The sequence below is a fragment of the Vombatus ursinus genome, unplaced genomic scaffold, assembly GCF_900497805.2.
Source record: "Vombatus ursinus unplaced genomic scaffold, bare-nosed wombat genome assembly UNPS02009205.1, whole genome shotgun sequence".
NCBI classification, from domain to species: domain Eukaryota; kingdom Metazoa; phylum Chordata; class Mammalia; order Diprotodontia; family Vombatidae; genus Vombatus; species Vombatus ursinus.
In genome coordinates this window covers 3368570-3390668 of record NW_020948983.1, presented here as the reverse complement: position 1 = coordinate 3390668, position 22099 = coordinate 3368570, and the positions used below count along the sequence as shown (strand labels likewise).

The window sequence follows — 22099 nt, the reverse complement described above, 5'->3', positions numbered from 1 at the left end:
CTTGATGATGGTCAATTTTGATGGGGAGGCCTTCACATAAAAGATGGTAGTGTGTAAGATCTCTAACTTTCCTATTGTTTCCTCTCACAGGAAGGTAGTGATCAAGAAAAACCAATATAGTAATTATGATTATATTAATAGTAATAACAGCTATCATTTATATAGCACTTTAAGCTCTGCAAAATAATTTACAAATACACTGTGGAAGGTCGGTGCTATTATTGTCACCAGTTCATAGGTGAGGAAACTGAGGAAGATAACAATTAAGTTACTTTGCCCAAGGATAGATAGCCAGGAAGGAGCTGAGGCTGAGAACTCAGGTCTTCCTAATTCCAGGTCTAGTACTCTATCCACTATACCACTTTCCTCTGGACATGGAAAAATGAAAAACACTTCTCTCCAATCAAGAAATGGTGGGTTTTAAGAGTAATTTGCAAGTTCCTCTACTTGAAGGACACAGGAGGCCTCAAAGCCACCCTCCTCAGTGGAAAAAAAAAAAAGTGGAGAGAGACAGTCAGACAGAGGAAGAGAGGGAAGGAGGGAGGGAGAGAAGAGAGAGAATGGGAGAAGGTTGTTGTTTATATGCAAACTGAGCAAAGGAAGTAAAATTTCACTGCCAACAGTTTTCCTTAAAGATGCCACATGCCATCAGTGCCAATCAAAAGCTTTGGAGACACTAGCTTAGTCATAGCACCCACAAGTTCATTTTAGAAAATGTGGCCGCCAGGCAGGTCTATGAATGCGAATTGTTCAGCCAGAAAGCTGGTGCTCTTGAACTCACTGCCCAAGCCAGCCAACTGGAAGGCAGCTGGGAATATATACTCTCTTCACTTCTAGCACTGCAGGAAAGCAGGGATGGTAATGCAGAAAGGGGCCTGGACTTTAGCATGCATCAAGCGTGAACGTTATTAAGAAATAAAGATTATGGACCAGTTAAGTCAAAACTAAATCTACACAGGTTAATTATTACCAGCGAAAAAACCAGTAGTCCACTGATCGTTGTTCAGTTTCTTTCCAGATATTGAACTGACTTTAAATAATGTGTAACTGCTGAAAGAGTCAAGTGAAGAAGAAAAAAAAAGAAAGATGACATACCAAAAGTGGGGTGGGAGGAACGTAACTAAATATCGATAAGCTTAACTTCAAAAAAAACAAAAACAAAAACAAAAACAAAAACATTTCTTCCTAGACAACATAATTTAAGATTTATTTGGGTCACCATATTACTTTTGCTTTGCAATAGTTGAGGTTTGCTTATCTATTCCAGAGTAGCTGTGTTTATTAAATTATGAAAAATATTCTTTTAAAAAATGTCCTTTCATTTTTATGATGCTTTCACTGAATTCTGATCACTATTACTACAACCCTCCCAGTGAGGTACGCAGACTGTATTATTTCTACTTTATTTATAAGTTGAGAAACAAAATGTGGTGTAATTTTCAGGTTAACATGACTAGTATTCATAATTAGTATCTATTAGAATCAGGTGTCTAGGACAATATGGGCCCTCAGAAGCCAGCTAGTTTGACTCCTGCATTTGATGAGGAAACTGAGGCCCAAGCACTTTAAGTGACTCACCCAGGATCATGCAGGAAGTTTGTATTAAAGGTAAGATTTGAATCTGGGCGACAGATGCAGGACTAGAACCTAGATCTCCTGATTCCTAGTTAAGTACTTTTTTTTGGCTGTTATATCACCAGACACGAGCTAAGAGCCCAAAACAATAGAAATTACTTGTGCCAGAGGGCTTTAGTCTAAAGGCTAAGTCATCTCACCAGCTGTAAAATCTATATCTTGGTTAAGAAGTTGTTTTGGCTTTTTTGGGTTATCAGAGGAGGAATGAACGTCCTTATGTGGAAATCAGTTACTTTCTATTTGATAAGTTACTTTCTGATCAGTCCAAGCTGAAAATATAGAAGATTGCTCTCCCTCTCCCTACTTATTCTCTCTCTCTCTCTCTCTCTCTCCCTCAATCTCTCTCTCTTTCTCTCTCCCTCCCTCCATTTTGCTTTTTGGTGAAGCAACTGGGGTTAAGTGACTTGCCCAGGGTCACACTGCTAGTAAGTGTCAAGTGTCTGAGGCTGGATTTGAACTCAGGTCCTCCTGACTCCAAGGCCAGAGCTCTATCCACTGTGCCAACTAGCTGCCCCCTCCTACTTATTCTCTTGAGGTGACCTACACACAGTGGCCACTCTGGTATCAACCTAGCCAAATTTGCTTCCTATTTATGGTAAAACATAGTTTGAATGTAGGTACAGAAACATCTGATACTAACAGAACCCCAGCTAACCCTAAAAGGCACAGATCTACATGGAAAGAGAGGTACTCCTGAGGGTAAGAAAAAGCTTTTAAATTGGGGGAGGTAGAGAGAAAAGTGTCCACAGATGTCTAATTAAAAGGACGAAACGATCCTGCAAAGTGATTTAAAAAATTCCAGAGTCAGCATCATTTCAATGAGACAGGAATACAAAGCAAATAGAAGAGTATGGTGTTAATCACTGTACCATAGAATCTCAAAGTTGAGAGTTCATTCATTTAGGTGGGGAGCCTTCTGGACCAAATAATTTAACAAAATCTTCAACTATATTTTCTTCACCTCTGTCTTAGAAGAGATTTGATGACTTAATTTTTTAAAAGTAGCAACTCTGGATCTTTTCAGTGTTTTACAAAACCATCTCTGTTCTTCTGGCATGATAAACTTCCTAAATGAATCTTAATCAAATAAGCAAGGAACAGAAAACATCATGGGGATGACCACCTCATATCTTGTCTTTCGTTTGTGGGGTAACTAATTTTAACGTCCTTATGCTTTAAAAAGGAAAAAAAAAAATAACTGGAATATCATGAATGCTGGATGGATTTGGGTTTGCTACGGAACAAAAACATGTTCCGCCCACCCCCAAAGTAAAACTGCACAAAAGTATACCTTGACATAATGCAACTATCTTATAATATCTACATCAGTCCTGTTCCTCGACACTTCTGCAAAGGTACTGCTCTATATTCCCTTTTTCACTTCTAAAGTAAGCACCAAAACAGGAAAAAAAGAAAGAGGATTTAGCTGCTCTATACCTTGGCCTTTGGTCTGGTTGCCTGATTAACTGGTCTAAGATGAACTCCCTTCTTAATCCTATCCATCATTTCTTCAACTGCTTGTCTCTTGAGGTCTGTGACTTCTTCTGCTGTTCAAAGAAAACACATTTCATTGAGTTTCAAATGAAGAAAGCCCAGGAAAATTGTAAGAAATATTTTCTGCTGTGAAATGAGAACTATCTTCTCAATCCATTGCTACTTTTCTGCAATTTGTGATTTAGAAAGATTGCAATGTGCCACACCACACAGTCACTATTCAGATGCCAAGAGTCACTGAACACCATGACGCTATTCAGGTGAACAGCAGTCAGGTAGCAAAGTTTCTGTAACAGAGCTGAGTCATAAAAATGGGAAGGCTTTTGTTGTTGTGTTTTTTATTTTAATTAAGGCATTTAAGTCAATAATGACTCCCCCACATCAAACAATTAAAATGAATTTTGCCCTATTTGTCAGCATAATTACAGACTTTATTGAATACTTGGTTCATTTCTGGAATTTCTCCAGGTCTTATTAAACCCAACTTTGCACTTAATCCTAAATAATCATGCCTTTTTTCCTTGAAGGGGATTTTATACCTTATTGGCAGACGTCACATATCATCCCTCCAAGAAATTAGTGCAAAGGAGGAGAAAGTATCAAAGGTTTGACTGAAAAAACATCAGAGATATTTTCCTCATTGGAGGAAATCCAGACAAAAGCAAACAAATAATAAGTAAAATCTATTCCCCTCCCCCCATGTCCACCTTTTACTAATGAATCACATGAATATAAAACATTCACATAAGCCTGTTGAGGGCATTTTAAATTTCCTATTGGACAAAAACATAAAACTAGGAATGATTTCAATTAAGTAATTAAATTTTAAAAGAAAGTTCATCTATACTGTAGGCTAACCTTTGTGGTATAAAAATATTATTAAATCAATTGAGATTTATCTAGATTCAGTGAATGTACCTGAGATGAGTTACCAGTTCAAGGCCATTTGTTACAAAGCTGAAATTTGGTACTTTGTCTTAATCTACTTACAGGTCAAGCTATGCTTACATTAATTACTAGGCCCTATACAAAGGCAGATCATTTGCAGACTGTCCAAATGCAAGAAGATTACTGCCTCTGACTCCAAATAAATAGGATGAGCAAATCTGGATTCTTTCAAAGTATTTGTTATTAGCTGATTTTGAATGGTCCTTAATATTTTGCTTATTTGGGTATGCCTTAGACATCTGAAAGTCTCGGTTTTTGAATTGCGACAAGAATACATACGCCTAAGCCAGTTGGCCCTGATACAGCACAGTACTAACAAGGCCAACATCAACAGATTCTATCTTCAGAATGGGCGGTTTGCCTTTTTATGTTGTTACTGTCTCAGGGAACTCTTAACTCCAGCTAATCATCTCATAAATAGATATTGTTGTTCACAAAGTAAGACAATGTATATATTCCAGCCATGGTGGGTCAGTAGTCACCTAAGTATATACTAAGGCTGGAGGGTTACTTATAACTTGGAACTTTCCTGACACCTTAATGTATAGTTAGTTCACAGACGTAAGATGTCAAGACACTGAGATATACCAATGAATCATTATGGGTAGAATTAATATCTTCTGCTGAAACTGCATTAAATTGGATGCCAAAAACCTCAGGTCTGCCATTTTGGTACCTTTATGGACAAATGACTCATTGAAAAGTTAAAAAGTGGCTTCTCAAAAATGCTAAATTAAAAAAAAAGATATCATTCTGAATTAGAATGGAAAAACTGCATGGCAACTGATGGTAAAACACTTCCTACTAACCCATCAGCACTCTGGAAGACATGACTAAAGCCCAATTAATCACACAAGACAAAAGCCAATTAAGGCAGACAGATGGAACATTATGGTCAAAGCTATTTCATTCATCTAAAACATCTAACATAATAGGAATTTTAAACAGTCTCTTACACTTGTTGGTTAGGATAATATCGATGATTCAGAGATGCATAACTATCTGTATCCTATAGAGATTTTAAACCAGAATTTAATTTCTCAGGTTTTTTTTTTTTTCAAATAGAAAAGCCTAACTGGCTGAAAGGAAAAAAAGATACCAGATTACCCACACAAATATAATACAAGTTTAAAGTTATCTATCTACAAACACACAACATATTTTTTTCTTTCTCTCACCCTCATTTGTGTTCACTGTTGAACTAGCCAAAAACAATCTATATGAATTTCAAAGTGATTAAGTGGCTTATAAAATACGGAAGAATAGTCTACAGAGAACTCATGGAATATTCTGTAATTCTTTCTGTAATGATAAAGTGGGTAATTGTCTCACAAAACCATGTAATCAGAGGGACAAAAGAAATATCCAGGATGCTGGAGATTAAAGAAAAATGACAAATGAAGACAATTCTAATATTATTGAACTACCCACCAAATAATCAAATTTTCCTAGGAAATAATGCTGTGAGGTTAGTCTTGACTCAATAACCCAATGTAATTAATTGAAGCTTCAGTTTTTAAGACCTACTTGAAAAATAAGTAGCTTCATAAGAAAAAAAAAACCACCCTCTATAACCTTCTGTTATTACCTAGAGGTGATCAGAACTTTTTTTTTTTGCTTCTCTATAACCTTTTGTTATTACTTAGAGGTGATGGGAATGAGTTTCTGAATTTCATTGGATTCCCTAAATCTAGTAATTGGTGGGAGGATGGGGAATCTTTTCTTATTCATTCAGTCATTTATTGTATTCATAAATCATTCTGTGCCACTCTTTGGAAAAATTAGAGGCAGTACAGTGCATAGCAAAATGTACTGGATTTAAAATCCTTTCTCTGCATGACCCATAAGTTACTTCACCAAACAACAATATGAAACCAGTTTCCATGGGCTCCTATACTCAAGAAGTCACAGTACAAATGGTCAGTTGTATCTCATGCAATTCTAAGTATGCAAGTTATGCTGAGATTGAACCCTAGACTAGACATTTCAATCTCCAGTTATGAACACAATAGGAAGTTCCACAGTTGAAATCTGGAAATTCTCCCATTCATGTACTCCATATATTTATGGTGCTAACTACTATGTGTAAGGTTCTATAAAAAAAAAAACAGTCACCATCAGGGCACAGAGAATGCTGTTTAATCTGCATGTGTTGGTAAGGTACCATGTATCCTTTCTATCAGTATGATTTTAAAGTTATTCTCAGGTACCTTTCAGAATACCATGGACAGATCAAAATGCCCCATCAGTGCTCTGTGTCAAAATCATTTTCAGAAGCTATCAAAGAATTATACTCCATATATATACTTCTACTTAGTTTCACAAAGCAACAATCTAATGGCAACAGTAGTTGGGAAGAAAGCATTGCTGCATTTCAGCGAACTGTAAAAAAAATTTTATTTTTAGAGATTGAGAGGATTTAGAATACTAGATGTTTTAGTGTTATTAAAGGGTACAGTTGAAGACAATATATTCAAGATACAGTCTGCTTCAGGAGGAATACATTTTATTCTGAGTGACCCCACTGAAACTTAAAAACAAACATAATCATCCTAAAGCAAGATTAAACCGGAGACAAGTTCAAATTGCATAGTTGGGGGGCAGCTAACAATGAATAATCAAGGAAGCTGGTTAACAATGAGAAACTGCCAAGGCAGAGCTGTCTCTGAATCCAATAATCCTCAGACCAGTATTCTGCCTCCCTGCCATTCTAAGGCCATTACTATTTCCAGGAATGACCACAAAAAGTGGGAAGGCCCCAGTTCCCAAGTCTCCTTCTGATCCCCTCACCAGTACCTGAAGGACTAATTGTTCAGGGTTACTATCAAAACTCCTGTGAAGAAACTACATCAAATCTCTATTCATAAACCCTATTATCAACATTTCAGAGCCAGAGAGATTTCATATTGGGCAGTATTTGTGTAAAATTGACTAATGTCATGTAACTGAATAAAGTGAACAAAGGTGACACTTACCAGTTTCTGGCTGAACTGCTTTTTCTTTCTTGGCTCCACTGCTGCTCGGGTGGGATCTCTTTCGTATCATGGACATGAGAGACCTTTCAAGAAAAAGAAAAGGACCAGGAGAAGCCCCTAAATCCCTCTTCACAGTGATATTTTTCATAACTCTGAGATTTTTATAATTTCTATATCTTAAACAACTAATAAATGTTTAGCTTCTCCGTATGAGCATAAGTCTTTTGACTGGAGATCAAAGACAAATATAGCTGATATTGCTTCGTTATTACTACTAGAGTTTCTGAACACAGAAAAATGTGATATGCCTCTCTGACTAGACATAGAGAGAACTACAGTGGAAAGGATGCTGGGTTTAGAGGCAGAGACCTTGCTCTGCTACTTACATTTGTGTGACCTTGAATAAGTCACATCATTTATCTGAGCCTTAGTTTCCTCAGCTGTAAAAGGGAGAGTTGGGCTAAACAATCTCTAAGGTCCTTTCTGGTTTCAAATCCATGATCCCAAAAAAGTACTGCAAGGCTTGCTTTCAATTTTTAAAAAAAAAATAATTATTATCTATGACGCAAAAACAGTTAAGAAGTCAAATGTGTGGTTACGTAATAAAATAGAAGTCTTTACATCTAGAATGTTCTCAGAATTGCTTTCTATTTTACGGTTAATTCTCAAGCCTTTTTTTTTTTAAAAGGAAAACTTAGGACAAGTGAAAAACCTTTTAGACAGCTCAAAGAGGAAAAAAAAATAGTGCACACAATCTCAAAATGCTCTTATCTGCTCAGCCTTACCTGATGTGCAAAATCATAATGCCTTAACTGAAATTCCTAAAAGCAGAAAACAAAACTGGGGAGGAAAAATAAACCAATCCCCCTAGTTTCTCAAGTCTAAGAGGAATTTGGAATTTTAAAACATAAGAAAGATGTGTGTCAAAATAATGCCTCATCCTTCTGTACTCAATGAACCTGCGGGCCAGTTAGGTATTCTCCATACCGCAAGAAAGAGTTCTCAAGTAATACACTACCTTCAAAAAAGTTTTCAGAGCACTATGACTCGTCATCATGTATTTTTGTACTTTCCTAACACTCTAACCAAGGTATATAAGCCTTTCTATTTATTCTTTCCTCAGCTAGGCTGGAAGTGCAGGGACTACTAACAGTTCTGAGCCCACTGATTGGCATAGGTGCTTTGACCTGTTTTGGACCTGAGCTAGTTTGGCCCTCTTTACAGGTGATCCGGACCTCCCTACCTCACCATATTAATGACAAACTTAGTGTGGACACCTAACTGAAGAGCCCCATCATAGGTCAGAACTCCTGAGCACAAGAGATCAGCCAGCCTCAGCCTCCTCAATAGCTGGGATGGACCTGTGGGAACCCAACCTAGCTATAAACCAGTCCTGAAAAATGATGCTACCATAAGGAAATCCAAGTGCTTTGGTATATTTAGTTTCAAAAGTATAACAATCTTTACAGATCTACTTACCGGATTGGATTAGGAGGTGGAGGGGGAAGAGGTGGAGGAGGAGGTGGTGGGGGTGGCGCTGAATTTTCTGACTGGTGTACTCGTTTCTGTAGTTCATCAACTATATGGAGAGCAAATATGAGGCAGGGAAAGCATTTAGTAAAGAACAAAAAAAGCAATCATAGGCCTTCAAAACAAAATAGAATTAGGATTAGAGGGTTTAGAGATGAAAAAGGCCTTACATTTTATCTGGTCCGACCTCCAAATTTCACACATTAGAATACAGGCTCAAAAACTGAGAAAGTTAACTACCTTTGCCAAGGTCACATAGATTGTCAGTAGCAGAGTCAAGATTAGAAGTCACTACTTCTGACTCCAAAGACAGGGTGTCTCCAAAGCTATTAAAACTTCAAAAATGCACTAAGATTTCTGGGATACCTTGTACTATCAATAAGGAAAAATCAAAAAATAATACCAACTCCCTCTTAGAATATAATTTTTTTTCTACCATATGACTCTACTATTCCTCTAGCTTAGTGTTGTTCCCTTATAGATGATGTCAAAAAATTGTAGTCATCTGCTACAGCTACATCAAAATTAAGTCAGAATAGTTGACTGGGTAGGTGACTGAGTGAATACACTGAAGAGGAAAAGTTTATTCACAAAAGAACGAATTACCCAACATAGATTTTCAAACCTTTCAATGGTTGCCTTCAGAAATAGACAAGCTAGCAGTCAATTTTAAGAATAACATGTAACAACCGATTCTTATGGATACCCACTCTCCTCAGTCTCCCTGATACCCATGCCAATTTGCTTTGAGGTAACTAGTGACAGCATCTGAATTTTAACCATTTTACTAATATTCTTTTTTATATTAAATTTAAACAGATTTTGGAATGTTTGTAATTTACAATCTCTATACCTGAGAAACATGGCAACAATTATTTGTCGAGTATGTGAAAGGCTATGTACTAGCAGCATATTATCAAGTAAGAAAGAGAAGTCATGTAAAGTAAAATATTACAAGGTTACAGATTAGGGGCTATGGAAATTCAAAAAAGAGGTTACTTTCATTTGAGGAAATTTGGGGAAGCATTATGGGACATAATTTTTGAATGGGGTTTTGAAGGAGGGGTAGGATTTAAAACAAAGCATGCCTTGAGAAAAGCCTCAGAAATCTCAGGTCACATGCATGGAACAGACTCATCGAACAGTGTCCATGGGATTTTTAACATCTTCTAAGAAATGTGCTATAGGATCTCCTCAATGAATTCTTAACCATTCGAAAGAAGCAGGCCCAATAATACACATTGGAGAAAATGAATGTAAAATGTCTGTTTTCCAGATAATGTATCTCATGCAGCTGAATGGACAGTCCATTAACAGTTAATTAGTACATGCACCTGGAGACTGGCAGAAGAGATGTACAAGGCCCAGAACTGAATCGTCAGAGTAGGCTGGACCACATGTAGAAAGTTGTACAGCACTTTCAATAATCTTGTTCTCTGACACATACCATATACATATATTTGTCAGTCAATAAACATGTATTAAGCACCTAAGTGCCAGGCACTATGCTAAATGTAGGTGGTGTGCTAAATGTATTAAATACAAAAACAGGCAAAAGATAGTCCCTGCCCTCAAGGAGCACACAATCTAATGTGGGACAAGCAGGCAAACAAATATGCACAAATAAGTTATATATAGGATAAATAAGAAACAATTAAGAGAAGGAAGGCTCTAGAACTGAGGGATTAGGAAAGGCTACTTGTAAAAGATGGGATTTTAGGTAAGACTTAAAGGAAGGCAGGAAGCAGAGATGAAGAGGAAGAGTATTCCAGGCATGAGACAGGACCAGAGAAAATGCCTGAAGATAAGTAATAGAGCATCTTATTCATGGGGCAGCAAGGAGGTCTATGTCACTGAATCAAAGAGTGTGGGGCAGGGAATAAAGTGTAAGAAGAAAGGAAAGGTAGAAGGGGCCAAGATTATGAAGGCTTTCAACAAAAAACAGGATTTTAAAAATTTGATCCAGGAGTGCAGTAATGAAGGCCTTATCACCAGGGATGATAGCTATTATGGGAGTAATGTCAGAGGAGATAAGGGGTCATATATAAAATAAGTTAAAATAGTAGAAACAGGACCTGGCAACTGATTGGATATGGGAATGAGAGTGAGATGTTGAGGATACACTTAAGCTGCTAATCTGGATGGCTGGGAGGAAAGTAGAACCTTTAATAGTCAAAGGGAAGGTAGAGAAAGGGGAGGGTTTGGTGAAAAAGATAAATGAGTTCAGTTTTGGACATGCTGAGTTTAAAATTATAAGTGACATCCAGTTGGAGATGCCCAAATGGCAGCTGGAAAAAAAAGACTGGAGGTCCGCAGAGAGATTGTTGCTTAGTTATTTTTCAGTCATTTCTGATTCTCTGTGACCCCTTTTTGGGTTTTGTTTGGTTGTTTGGCAAAGATATTGGAATAGCTTGCCATTTCCTTCCCCAGCTCATTTTACAGATGAGGAAACTGAGGCAAACAGGGTTGAGTGACTTACCCAATATCACAAAGCTAGTATCTGAGGCCATATTTGAACTCAGGTCTTCCTGACTCCAGGCCCAGCACTCCATCCACTGTGCCATGTAGCTATCCCTCAACAGAAAGGTTAGCATTGGACAGATCTGAGAATCATCTGCATAGAAATAATTGAATCCATGGGAGCTGATGAAATCACCAAGTCACTGGTGGGCCCTGAACAAAGTGTTAGGAGACACCCACTATTAGCAGGGCAGGGGGAGTGAAATGATCAAATATTGCATTATGAAGATACAGCAGCATGTTGGATAAAAAAGAGAGGGAAGAAAATACTGGCTACTTGAACATTCTAGTCATTCAGACCTAAAATGGGCACAGCAATGGGAATGGGAAAAGAGGTGATGATGACAAATATTTCAGTGGTAGAACTGATAGGATTTCGTGACAGAATGTGGGAGCAAGAAGTCAAATATAATCTTAGCTATTTCATCATGCATTGTCTAATAGGACAAGTTCCTTGAATGCATGAGCTATATTTTCTTTTATTTATAGTGCTTAGTACAGCAGTGTTGGGCATAAAGAAGCTACATAATAAATGCTGGCTGAATTGAACAAACTGAGGAGCCCTACTTTCAGCTTCTCCTAATGACAAAATCAACAACAAACATAATTGTCTACCATGTATAAGGCACCATACTAAAAACTAGAGTGGGAAAACAATAAATAAGCCCATGCCCTCAAGGATCTCACAGACTAAGAGGGCTGGTTTTAAAAAAATACATAAATATTATTATGACACAATGTAGATAAAAGGAGAGGAAGCGTCTAAACAAAGCACCAAAGAAACACATAGGAAAGGCCCATTTCTGCTGGAAGATTAGGTATCTGGAACAGGTGGCACCTGAGCTGGACTCTGGGAGAAGAAGACGATTTATTTGCCAAGTTAAATAAAAAACAGTTTAATGATCAGACACCAAAAACCACATGATGATGTTCAGTTTTTACAAGGGAATAAAACTATTCTATCATTTCAGCATTTGCTAACATAGTAAACTAAACCGTCAAATTTAACAAGTTACAAATTTCTGGCATGTTAGCAACTTCAAACCAGACAGGAGGCCCTGACAGTAGCAGTTTAGGGTCCCAATGTGAAACTTGCAAAATAAGGTACTGTTGAGATTAATCAAGAAGACTGCTCCTCAGAAGAATTTCACCCATTTGAAAACAGTACTCTGACGATCTGTACAAGGAGTCTATAAATAAGGACATGTCCCCTTTTCAGTTAGCAAAGTAAGAGTTATCAATCATAACCTGAACTAAATGGTCCTACATGGATGGAAGGCAAATCTGGATGCGCCTGCTGCTTCTCTACCGGGTAACTTTGATCTCCAAGATTTGGGGGCAGAGGTTCCATCACCGAGGGGGGTGGGACAGCTGGGCAACAGTAGCCAACGCCTCCGAGGGAGGAAATATGGAAGTCATTTCTTCCGTTTTCGATAGTACAGCTTAGAAAGTTCCCCGGACCTAGTGAAAGATGATTTTTTTGTGCTTTGAGTTGGGAATCTGCCCCCTCGACTTCAGCCTTCTCACGGCCTCCCGCATGTGCTTGGGCTGCAGGGGGGGCAGCTCTCCCCACTTCTCACACACATCCAAAGCTTCTTCGACCACTTCCCCGACGAAGACCTTGGAAATGCCCGACATGGCGATGACGACATTCTGAGACACCGAGGTGCCGGTGATGGACTGGATCAGCCGTTTGATGGCGGCCTTGGGGAAGGCTGACCGACGGTACATTTCGTAACGGTTCAGCTGCTCCTCAGAAAAGGAAGAAACCAGGATCTGCATCTTCTGGATTTCGTCTTCATCTACTTTGTGCTCTTTCTCTTTCCTCTCTTTCGTTTCGATCTTCAGCTTCTTGGCTGCAGGAGCAAGTAACGAGTCCTCCCGTCCAGGCCCAGTGAAATCCGAAGCTTCCTGGCCCTTGAGCTCGGCGTCTTCGGCCGAAGCCTCCTTCGAGTCCCCGTTCTCCTCGCCGTCTGTGTCCTCCGGAGCCGCGTCGGGCAGCTGGGCCGCTCCCGGGACCGGCTCAGGGGTGGCGGCGGTGGCAGCGACGGGCACCTCGTCCGACGCGGAGCCCTCTCCGGCCTTCTCCGGGGACGACTCAACGGGATCGTCCATCGCGGCGCTGCGGGGGCAGAGGCAAGAGTGGAGCCTCTCTGCCCCTCCCCGGGAAGCCGCCGAGCCGGGCCGGGTCCGGGAAACGGATTTCCGGCGGTCGCACTGCGATGACGACACCCTACGGAGCGTCGGAGGAGCCAGAAAAGACGAGGTTTAACGGAACGAAAAGAAATACGTAAGGACTGCATCTACTGACTGAGGAGCGGATTACAAAAATGCAGGACGAGGAAGGATTAGAGCAGGCTCGAGTCTAGAGCATGTGCAACAGAGAAGAGCAAAATAGGGCTAGGAAGGAAGCTGGAGGTAGACTCTGGCACTCGAAATACCAAGCTAAGAGAACTTGTATTTTATCATAAACTCAGTGGAGAGCTAATGAAATGGTATTGTTTTAAAGAGTAAGATGGCCGGACCCGTGCATTGGGAACACCGTTTCAACAGATGTGTGAAAGGGGATGGAAGCAAAGAGGCTAGCTAGGAGGCTGTTATAACATTCCAGGAAGGAGGTGCTGAATGGGGGGAAGGGATCACGGGGGTGACAGATGGAAGGGAAGAGTGAATAAACCAGATATTGTGCAGCGTGGGATAGTAGTCCTGGACCTAGAGTCAGGAGACCCCGGATTAGAATTAGGCCTCAGAAATTACCAGCTGTGTAGCCGTGCGCACATTCCCATTTTGGTGTTCAGTCATGACACTGTGACACCATTTGGGATTTCTTGGCAAAGATGCTGGAGTGGTTTGCCATTTCCTTCTCCAGCTCATTTTACAGATGAGGAAACTGAGGCAAACAGGGTTAAGTGAGTTGCCCAGAGTCACACAGCTAGTAAGTGTCTGAGGCCAGATTTCAACTGAGGAAGAGGAGTCTTCCTGATTCCAAGCCCAGTGCTCTATCTACTGACTCTGCCGGCTAGCTGCCCCTTACCATTGACTCAGTATTATTGCAGCAGGATCCTACGACTTTCCCATGGGGTTTAGGAATACTGCATCAAGTTTGTTGCTGCAAAATATGTTAGGATAACCTTATGTGAAATATGCTTATATTTCTAAAGTCTAACACAAAAATTTAAAAATCTGCAACAACAAACCTTACATGAATCACTGAAACAATTATGGGGAGAATAACTTTTTTTTTTTTAAATTAACCTCTGAAACAGATTTACTCCACTGTGTGTGGTGATCCAAATTTTACAAGTACCACGCTATCCTTCTAGCATTTATGAGTTTCATTGTCTGTACAATAAAAAAAGTTGAACCTGATGATGTCTAAGGTTCCTCCCAGCTCTTAGTTCTAAGATCCTAGGGATATATTCTTTGAGTTATACTTTCACTAAGTTAAGTTTGGAGGTTACACATATGGAATACTGGAGAGGCAGTGTGGTATAATGGACAAAGAACCAGCTTTGGAGTCAGAAAGACCTGAGTTCAAGTTCTACTTCTGACCTATACTACCTGGGTGATCCTGGGCAAGTCACTGTACTAATCAGAGCTTCTGGAAACAAGCTGGACATGGTGTATTTGTTAAAGGAATTTCCTCATTGGAAAATCAAGCCAAACACAAGCATTTACTAAGGGCCTACTATGTCCCAGGCACTGTGCTAAGCACTGGGGATAAAAAGACAAAAAACAAACAAATAACAACAACAACAACAAAAAAAACAGATCTTGTTCTTAAGGAGTTCACAATCACATGCAAATAACTATGTACAAACAACATACATATTGAATAGATAAATTCCTCATTAATGAAATCACAAATCTAGGCCAAAAATGTGGGTTACTGTATGCACTATACTGTTAAGTGTGGTGTTAAGAATATTATTATCCACTGTGTGTCATGAAATATTCAATATGCTGATGGCCACATCCCATTTTGCTTACGTTAAAAAAAAAGGCAAAACAACACATAATAGAAAAAACAGTATTCCCTGACAGTGTCTGAAAACCTAAAAAAAAAATCTCTCAAGTTTGGGATATTTCCAGTTTGTTTCAATTGATTCTTAGGTCTTAGATAAGCCCAAAGTTCATGAAAAAAAAAACCCAAGGACTAACGGATAGATGGCTTCACCATCCCTTGTAATTCTGTAAAGCTAGAACAGTTTGAGCTAAAGGAGTTTAAATGCTAACCTTGAGCTTGCACAATTTTACCTGAGTGCTTTAGATTTTTAGCCTTCTCCTCGGAATTCTGATACTTCAGCTCTAATTCCTTCTTATCTTCTTCCAGAAGCTCCAGTTGCTGTTTGAGATTATGGATCTCCTTATGGAGTGTTTCATTATCTAGTTGCTCTTCCAGTTCTTTAACCTGTAAATTTTAAAAATTTTATGTGGTTACTGTCATCCTTTGGCAGGGAAAACAGAAATGATTGTTCCTTTGACTGTACTTCACAGACAGATACAATGGGATACTTAGAAGACTACAAATTCTGGATTGCAGATTATTACGATCAGAATCACAGAATCTGACAACTGGAAGAGACCTCGGTGGCCATGTAGACCACCCTATACACAGAAAGAACTCCCACGCTCACCCGCTTGACGTGTGGTAGTCTGGCCTCTGTGTGAGGACCTCCAAGGAGGGGGAACCACCCACTTCTCGAGGCAGCTTATTCCACTTGTGGATGGCTCAGAAGTTTTGTTATTTTTCTCTTAAGTCAAACCTCAATTGGCCTTTTTGTAACCCTCTCCCTTTTGCTTCTAGTTCAGTGCCTCCCCTCCCCACGGCCAAACAGGAGGAATCTAATCTCCGATTCACATAATATCCTTTCAAATATCTGATGCCAGCTTCCATATCTCTCTTAATCTATTTTTCTATATGCTGAACAGTTGTACTTCTTTCAACTGATTCTTTTATGTCGTGAACCAGAAGCCCTTCACCATCTTTGGTGCCCTCCTCTGTATACTCTCCAATTGATCAATATCCTTCTTAAATTGTGGTGCCCAGAACTGAGAGTGATACTCCAGAAGAGGTCTAATAAGGGTAGAGTGAAGTGGGACTTTGTCTCTCAGTACAACTCAACACTTCATTAGTTCTTTTGGCTGCTACATCAATCACACTAGTAACCTATATTGGGTGGTTTTAGAAGTACACCAAACACCAGGTCTTTTTCAGAACAACTGTAAAATCACACCTTCACCATCTTATACTTGTCAATTGCACAATGCAGCTAGGTGGTTTAGTAGATAGAGGACCAGCCCTGGAGTCAGTAAAAATTGAGTTCAAATGCCGCCTCAGACACTTACTAGCTTTGTGATCCTGGGTAAGTCACTTCACCTCTGTTTGCCTCAGTTTCCACTTCTATGAAATGGGGATAATAATAGCACCTACCTCCCAAGATTGTTGTGAGCATCAAATGAGATAATAATTGGAAAGCACTTAGCTTAGCACATGGTAAGCACTATATAAATGCTAGCTATTATTATTATTGTTTTGTATTCAAGTGCAAGGCCTTACATTTGACTCTATTGGTTTTAGATTGAATCCAATGCTCCATGCTGTCAAGATCCTTGTGACTCCTAACTGACATCAATTTTATGGCATCTGCAAATTTGATAAGCACACCATTTATGCCTTTATCTAAGCCTCTGATAAAAATTTTAAACACCATAGAGCCAAGCACAGATCCCTGTGGCACTTCACTGAGGACCTCCTGTCATACTGACCTAGAACCATTAATAAGTATTCTTCAGCTCCAAACATACAACCAACTCTGAATCCATTTAACTGTATTATCATCTATTCCATATTTCTCCATCTTCTCCATGAAAACAATATGAGATAACTTTATTAAAAGCTATGCTAAAATATAAGAAACCATTTTCATAGCATTGACCTTCAATGATTACCTTAGAAATTGAGCCAAAAAAGGAAACAAGGTTGGTGTGGGATGACTTGTTCTTACTGAAATTATGCTAACTCTTTGTAATCACAACTTTTCTTTTTAGAACTTCATCAACTAAAAGAAACTGACCTAGTTTTTTTTAACCAGGTCCAAACAAATGGAATAACTTCAAAAAGTGTAAAGATGGGTGAAAATTTACATAAAACAGTTAAAACCTCCAATTTGGATTCACTTTCTAGTAAGAAATCCAGGTATTTGGTAAACTTTTGGATCTGAAGTTTGGATCACTCAAACAACAAACTATTAAATGACTTCTACATGCCAGGAATTGTTTTGGCACTTTGGACATAAAGTGAAATTTCCTGCCTTCAAGGAGGTTATATTTATTAAGAGGGAAACAACACTGATAAGTATGCAGCTAGGTGGTTTAGTAGATAGAGGACCAGCCCTGGAGTCAGTAAAAATTGAGTTCAAATGCTGCCTCAGACACTTACTAGCTTTGTGATCCTGGATAAGTCACTTCACCTCTGTTTGCCTCAGTTTCCACTTCTATGAAATGGAGATAATAATAGCACCTACCTTACAAGATTGTTGTGAGCATCAAATGAGATAATAATTGGAAAGCAATTAGCTTAGCACATAGCAAGCACTATATAAATGCTAGCTATTATTATTATTGTTTTGTATTCAAGTGCAAGGCCTTACATTTGACTCTATTGGTTTTAGATTGAGTCCAATGCTCATATTCATAAGTATTTCCAAAGTAAGTGCAGGGTAATTTCAGGGAAAGGCTATTTTGATCAAGGCTATGTTGATTAAGAAGAGTTTCATATATGAGGTGGGGCTTAAATTGAACTTTGAAGGAGCTGGGGATTCTTGATAGGCTTAGTGCATTCCAGGCATGGAAAATAACCTGTACAAAGGCTTCCATCTCTAGCGATGGGAAATGGGATGTTGTATGAAAGAACAAAAAGGTGAGTCTGACTAGGAGAAAAGTCTGTGAAGGGGAGTAATACGCAATAAGCCTGGAAAGGTAGGTTGGAGCCAGATTGGCAAGGACTTTAAAAACCAAACCAAGAAGCTAAGCTAATATTGGATTCTATAGACAACAGGGAACCAGTGTAGCTTATTACTCAGGAGAGTGATTGGTTAGACTTGGGCTTTAGGAATAATACTTTGGCAGCTTATATGAAGGATGTACTGCAGAAGGGGGAGATTTGAAATATGAAAGTCATTTAGGAGGCTTTTCAATATTCTAGACAAAAGATGATGAAATCTTGAGCTAGATGATTTGATGACAAAGGTCCAGATCCAGTAAGACTGAAGGATGCTGTAAATTCTTCTAAGAGCATGGACTAAACTGCCAACAATACTACAGTTGTGTGTGAATTACCTAGGACAAACAATGATTCTGATATTGTCTCATTTTGTGATAGTAATTCTCATGTATGTGTGCTTCTACTGACAGTGAGATAACTTAGAACATCTGATCCTGACAAGATGAAACTTGACTGAGTTGGTTTCTCCACATTTAGTTAGCTCTTTGTCAGTTGAGTGCTGGATTTTGTGCCACATGCATGTTTTATTGATCTCTTTTGTTGTGTTTTTAATCCTGTGGTTTTTAAGAACAGATATGATTCCAGACAAACATGAAAAAGGTATATAGGTCTTAAAAAGCACACTTTGATGACTGGTAGAGATATTGTAGTAGCTGTTGGTTTGGAGAAGTCAAATATCTTAAGGATCATTCAAGCCCACAATGAAGCAGGATTAGGTGCAATGAACTGAAATGTAAAGTATGATGGAAAATTAAAAACAACGCCAAGAACTGATACACTGAAAACCAATCTAACCCTCAGAAAATAAGCAATGATCTTCAAAAAGAACTGGCAGGTAGCTAGGTGGCACAGTGGATAGTGTTGAGCCTGGAGTTAGGAAGACCTGAGTTCAAATCTGGCCTCAAGCACTTACTAACTATGCAACCCTGGGTAAAGCACTTAGCTTGTGTCTGCTTCAGTTTTGTCAGTTGTAAAACGGGGGTCGTAATATCACCTGTCTTCCAGGGTTGTTGTAAAGATCAAATAGGATAACATTTGTAAAGTGCTTTGCACAGTATTTGGCATGCAGTAAGTGCTTATTAAATGTTTGTTCTTTTCCCTTCCTTAGAAGGGTTGTTAGTGGTTCCTCTACAAGGTAGCGTAAGCTTCTTGAAGGTAGAAGAATAATAAGAGGAAAAAGAACCAAACAGTTGCTTATCACCACTATGAAGAAAAACACTTAAGAACAATACAATATAGATCTGGGAGGACTGAAGCTTTGAAAGAGGTAATTTTTTACTCATGAGATTTTTTTATTCAATACTTTATCAAAACTGTTACCAGAAGTTCAAATGATCTGGTAAGACTATCAAACATACACACTCAAAGAATGTTTGAAGAATTTTTTTTTTTTAACTTCCAGTGGATCTGAAAGTTTAGCCTTCATTGAGGGAATGATGAACTGTGATAAATACAATGATATACTGAGACAAAGAACTTTTCCAGAATTACAGAAATTCTCAAATGGAAATGGACTCCTGGAATGTGGATTTTGCACCATGCCATACATCGTGAAAGGTTAAGAAATTTATCAAAGACATGGAAATAAATTTCCTTCTCAAATGGCCGTGGAACTCAATTGATTAAAATCTAACTGAAAACCTATGGGTTATAATAAAGGCTAAACTTGGGAAAATGGACTGTTCGTCGAAGTGATGCTTAATATTCAATATGATAAAAAAATGTGGTTTCGTGATGAAGAATAAAAGATGTGTCTTAATCTTGCAAATTTAATGACGTCATGTAAATCAAGTGGTTACCATAAAAAGAAATCTTGCATATTAACATACACAGATCAAGTCAAAGATAAAAGGAGAAGATCCAAATATACCAAAATATTTATAGTAGCACTTTTTGGGTTAACAAAGAATTGGAAAGAAAGCATATGCCCATTCATTAGAGAATGGCTAAACAAGTTGTGGCATATGAATATGATGGAATTAATGTGCATTAAAAAAGATTAAATGAAAAATACAGAAAACCTTTAAAAACATATGAATTAATGAAGCATAAAGTAAAAAGAATCAGGAAAACAATAGATATAATAATGGCTATTACAATGTAAATTGAAATTCAAAGAACAACTATGAAATAACCAAAGTTAATAGTGAAAAACTGTAATGAATAAGGAAGAGATGTAAAAAGACATCTCCTTTCCCCCAATCCTTTGTAGAAGTAGGGGCTCCATGGGTATGACATATTATATACAATGTTAAATATTTTTGATGTACTAATTGATTTTGCTGAAATTCTTTTTCTTGTTCAAAAAAAAAATTCTTTTCTATATGGGACATTCCCTGGTAGGGTAGAGGGGAAGAAATACAAAGAGAAAATATAGGCAATATAAAAACAAAAAATATCATTAAAAATCTATTTTAAAATATTTTTAAAGATGAAAAAAATTCTGAGGTTAATTGTACGTCAATCAATGTAATTATTTCACTTTGTCCCAAATAATTCACACACAGTTGTACCTAACTAGATTAATTTAACTCTATCCCTCCACCCTAACCCTTCCAATGATTATTTTGTAAAAATATCAGCACTCGCAAAAATAAATTGCAATTGTTATTCAATAGAGGGGACATGTAAGTATTAACAAATAGCATCTTATAAACTCTTTCTTCCTTCCACCCCCCACTCCACCCCCAAACATTTTAAGTGCTTCCAGTGTTGATGTAATTTTTCTAAAGTCGATATTTTAATTTTAAAGTCCTTGTTCCTCCTCTTTCCCTCTCTCCTCTCCCACTTCCTCTGTCTTCAGCTACTACAATGACTATCCTTTTCTGCTTGAAGCCTTCAGTTCCCTATGGGTAGGCTATGTTGGCTTGAATGGCACATTGAAAGAACCACTCACCAACTCTTTAAATGTATACAATTTGGGCTAGTTGACAAAACTAGCCTTTCTATAAGCAAGCAATTACTACTCCCATGGGTCTCTTTTCCTCCCTGTGAAAGTTAGGGAATAAAGCTTCAGTATTCCCTAAAGATAAATTTTGAGAATTTTTTTTGAGAATATTTCAAAACCTAAGACGTACAATCAACTCTCAGTTATTCAGGTTCTGCATTATCCATTCATTCCCTTCTGCTTCCTTCCCTTGCTCCTTCCTATCTTATACCATTCATTCGAACTTTAAATACAGTGTGTCCTTTAGTTCAATTTGGTAATTTTATTTATTTATTGTTTTTTGGTCAAGGCCGGCTGCAAGAAGACAGAAACCAATGAATAACGTGAAGTGTAGAATTATGTACATGGACTTCATTCATCCATTCTGTGCTGACCCCTCAGTTAGAACAAATAATCAATAACTAGCTGACTGTGTTTAAACTTAAAAGAAAAAAATGTTTTTTTTAAGTCTTCTGAAAGAAAATCTAGCTTTACCTTTTGTTGATGTTGAATTCTCTCTTCTTCTAAGATCTGGGTGAGTTTTGCATTTTCCTCTAAAGCTTTCAAAAGCTGCTGGTCAGGGGCCGAGCTCTGCAGCAGAAGGTGGCTTTGTCTCTTAAGCTTGTTTTGTTCAATGAACATCTGCAAAAGTTAATAACAAAGAAATAGACAAACTGTTCCACTTAGATCTCCAAGTGCAACTTGATGAAAAGAAAAAGAAAGGCCCATTGAATTTTCATTTCCAGGGTAGGTAAAGGAATACATCTTAGAGGCTCTTTAGCTGAGCTAAAGATTCTGGGGAAAAAAAAAAAAAGACAGCATTTAACACAGCCGTATAAATACATACCAAGAATATCCTAGACAATTTTTTGGGAGGGACTACCATGTGTTTCCTCCCACAGAAATTAAACAGTAGTTAGCAGGAGTAAAAATGATTTTTTTCTTTTTTACTTCATTAATTTTTTTCACCCTATATATGTAAAGTGGGAGGGTGACCCCAGGGTCAGATTTTTCAAACTGAAATTAGGTTGATTTTTCTGGATCAGCATTCCAATCTTCAGGCAC

General features: G+C 38.2%; 2 protein-coding genes across 3 annotated transcripts in view; both read right to left on the bottom strand.

The window, feature by feature from the left end:
• SHTN1 (shootin 1) overlaps window positions 1-22099 on the bottom strand; it is a 117995-nt gene that overhangs the window by 31138 nt on the left and 64758 nt on the right. For both annotated transcript variants that reach the window (XM_027851680.1, XM_027851679.1), the window contains exons 9-13: window positions 21530-21676; window positions 15360-15513; window positions 8532-8631; window positions 7053-7135; window positions 3073-3182 (exon numbers count right to left, since the gene is read on the bottom strand). In XM_027851680.1, coding sequence (XP_027707481.1) covers window positions 3073-3182; window positions 7053-7135; window positions 8532-8631; window positions 15360-15513; window positions 21530-21676 — 594 coding nt within the window. The remainder of the gene's footprint in view (window positions 1-3072; window positions 3183-7052; window positions 7136-8531; window positions 8632-15359; window positions 15514-21529; window positions 21677-22099) is intronic.
• On the bottom strand, window positions 11983-13280 carry LOC114035522 (transcription initiation factor TFIID subunit 11-like). Its single transcript, XM_027851681.1, has one exon. It carries the CDS (start codon window positions 13215-13217, stop codon window positions 12564-12566), a length of 654 nt encoding a protein of 217 aa, XP_027707482.1. The 5' UTR covers window positions 13218-13280; the 3' UTR covers window positions 11983-12563.

What these genes read in the sequence shown, in the direction of transcription:
- LOC114035522 (XM_027851681.1), bottom strand. Translation starts at nt 13,217, where the DNA reads ATGGACGATCCCGTTGAGTCGTCCCCGGAGAAGGCCGGAGAGGGCTCC.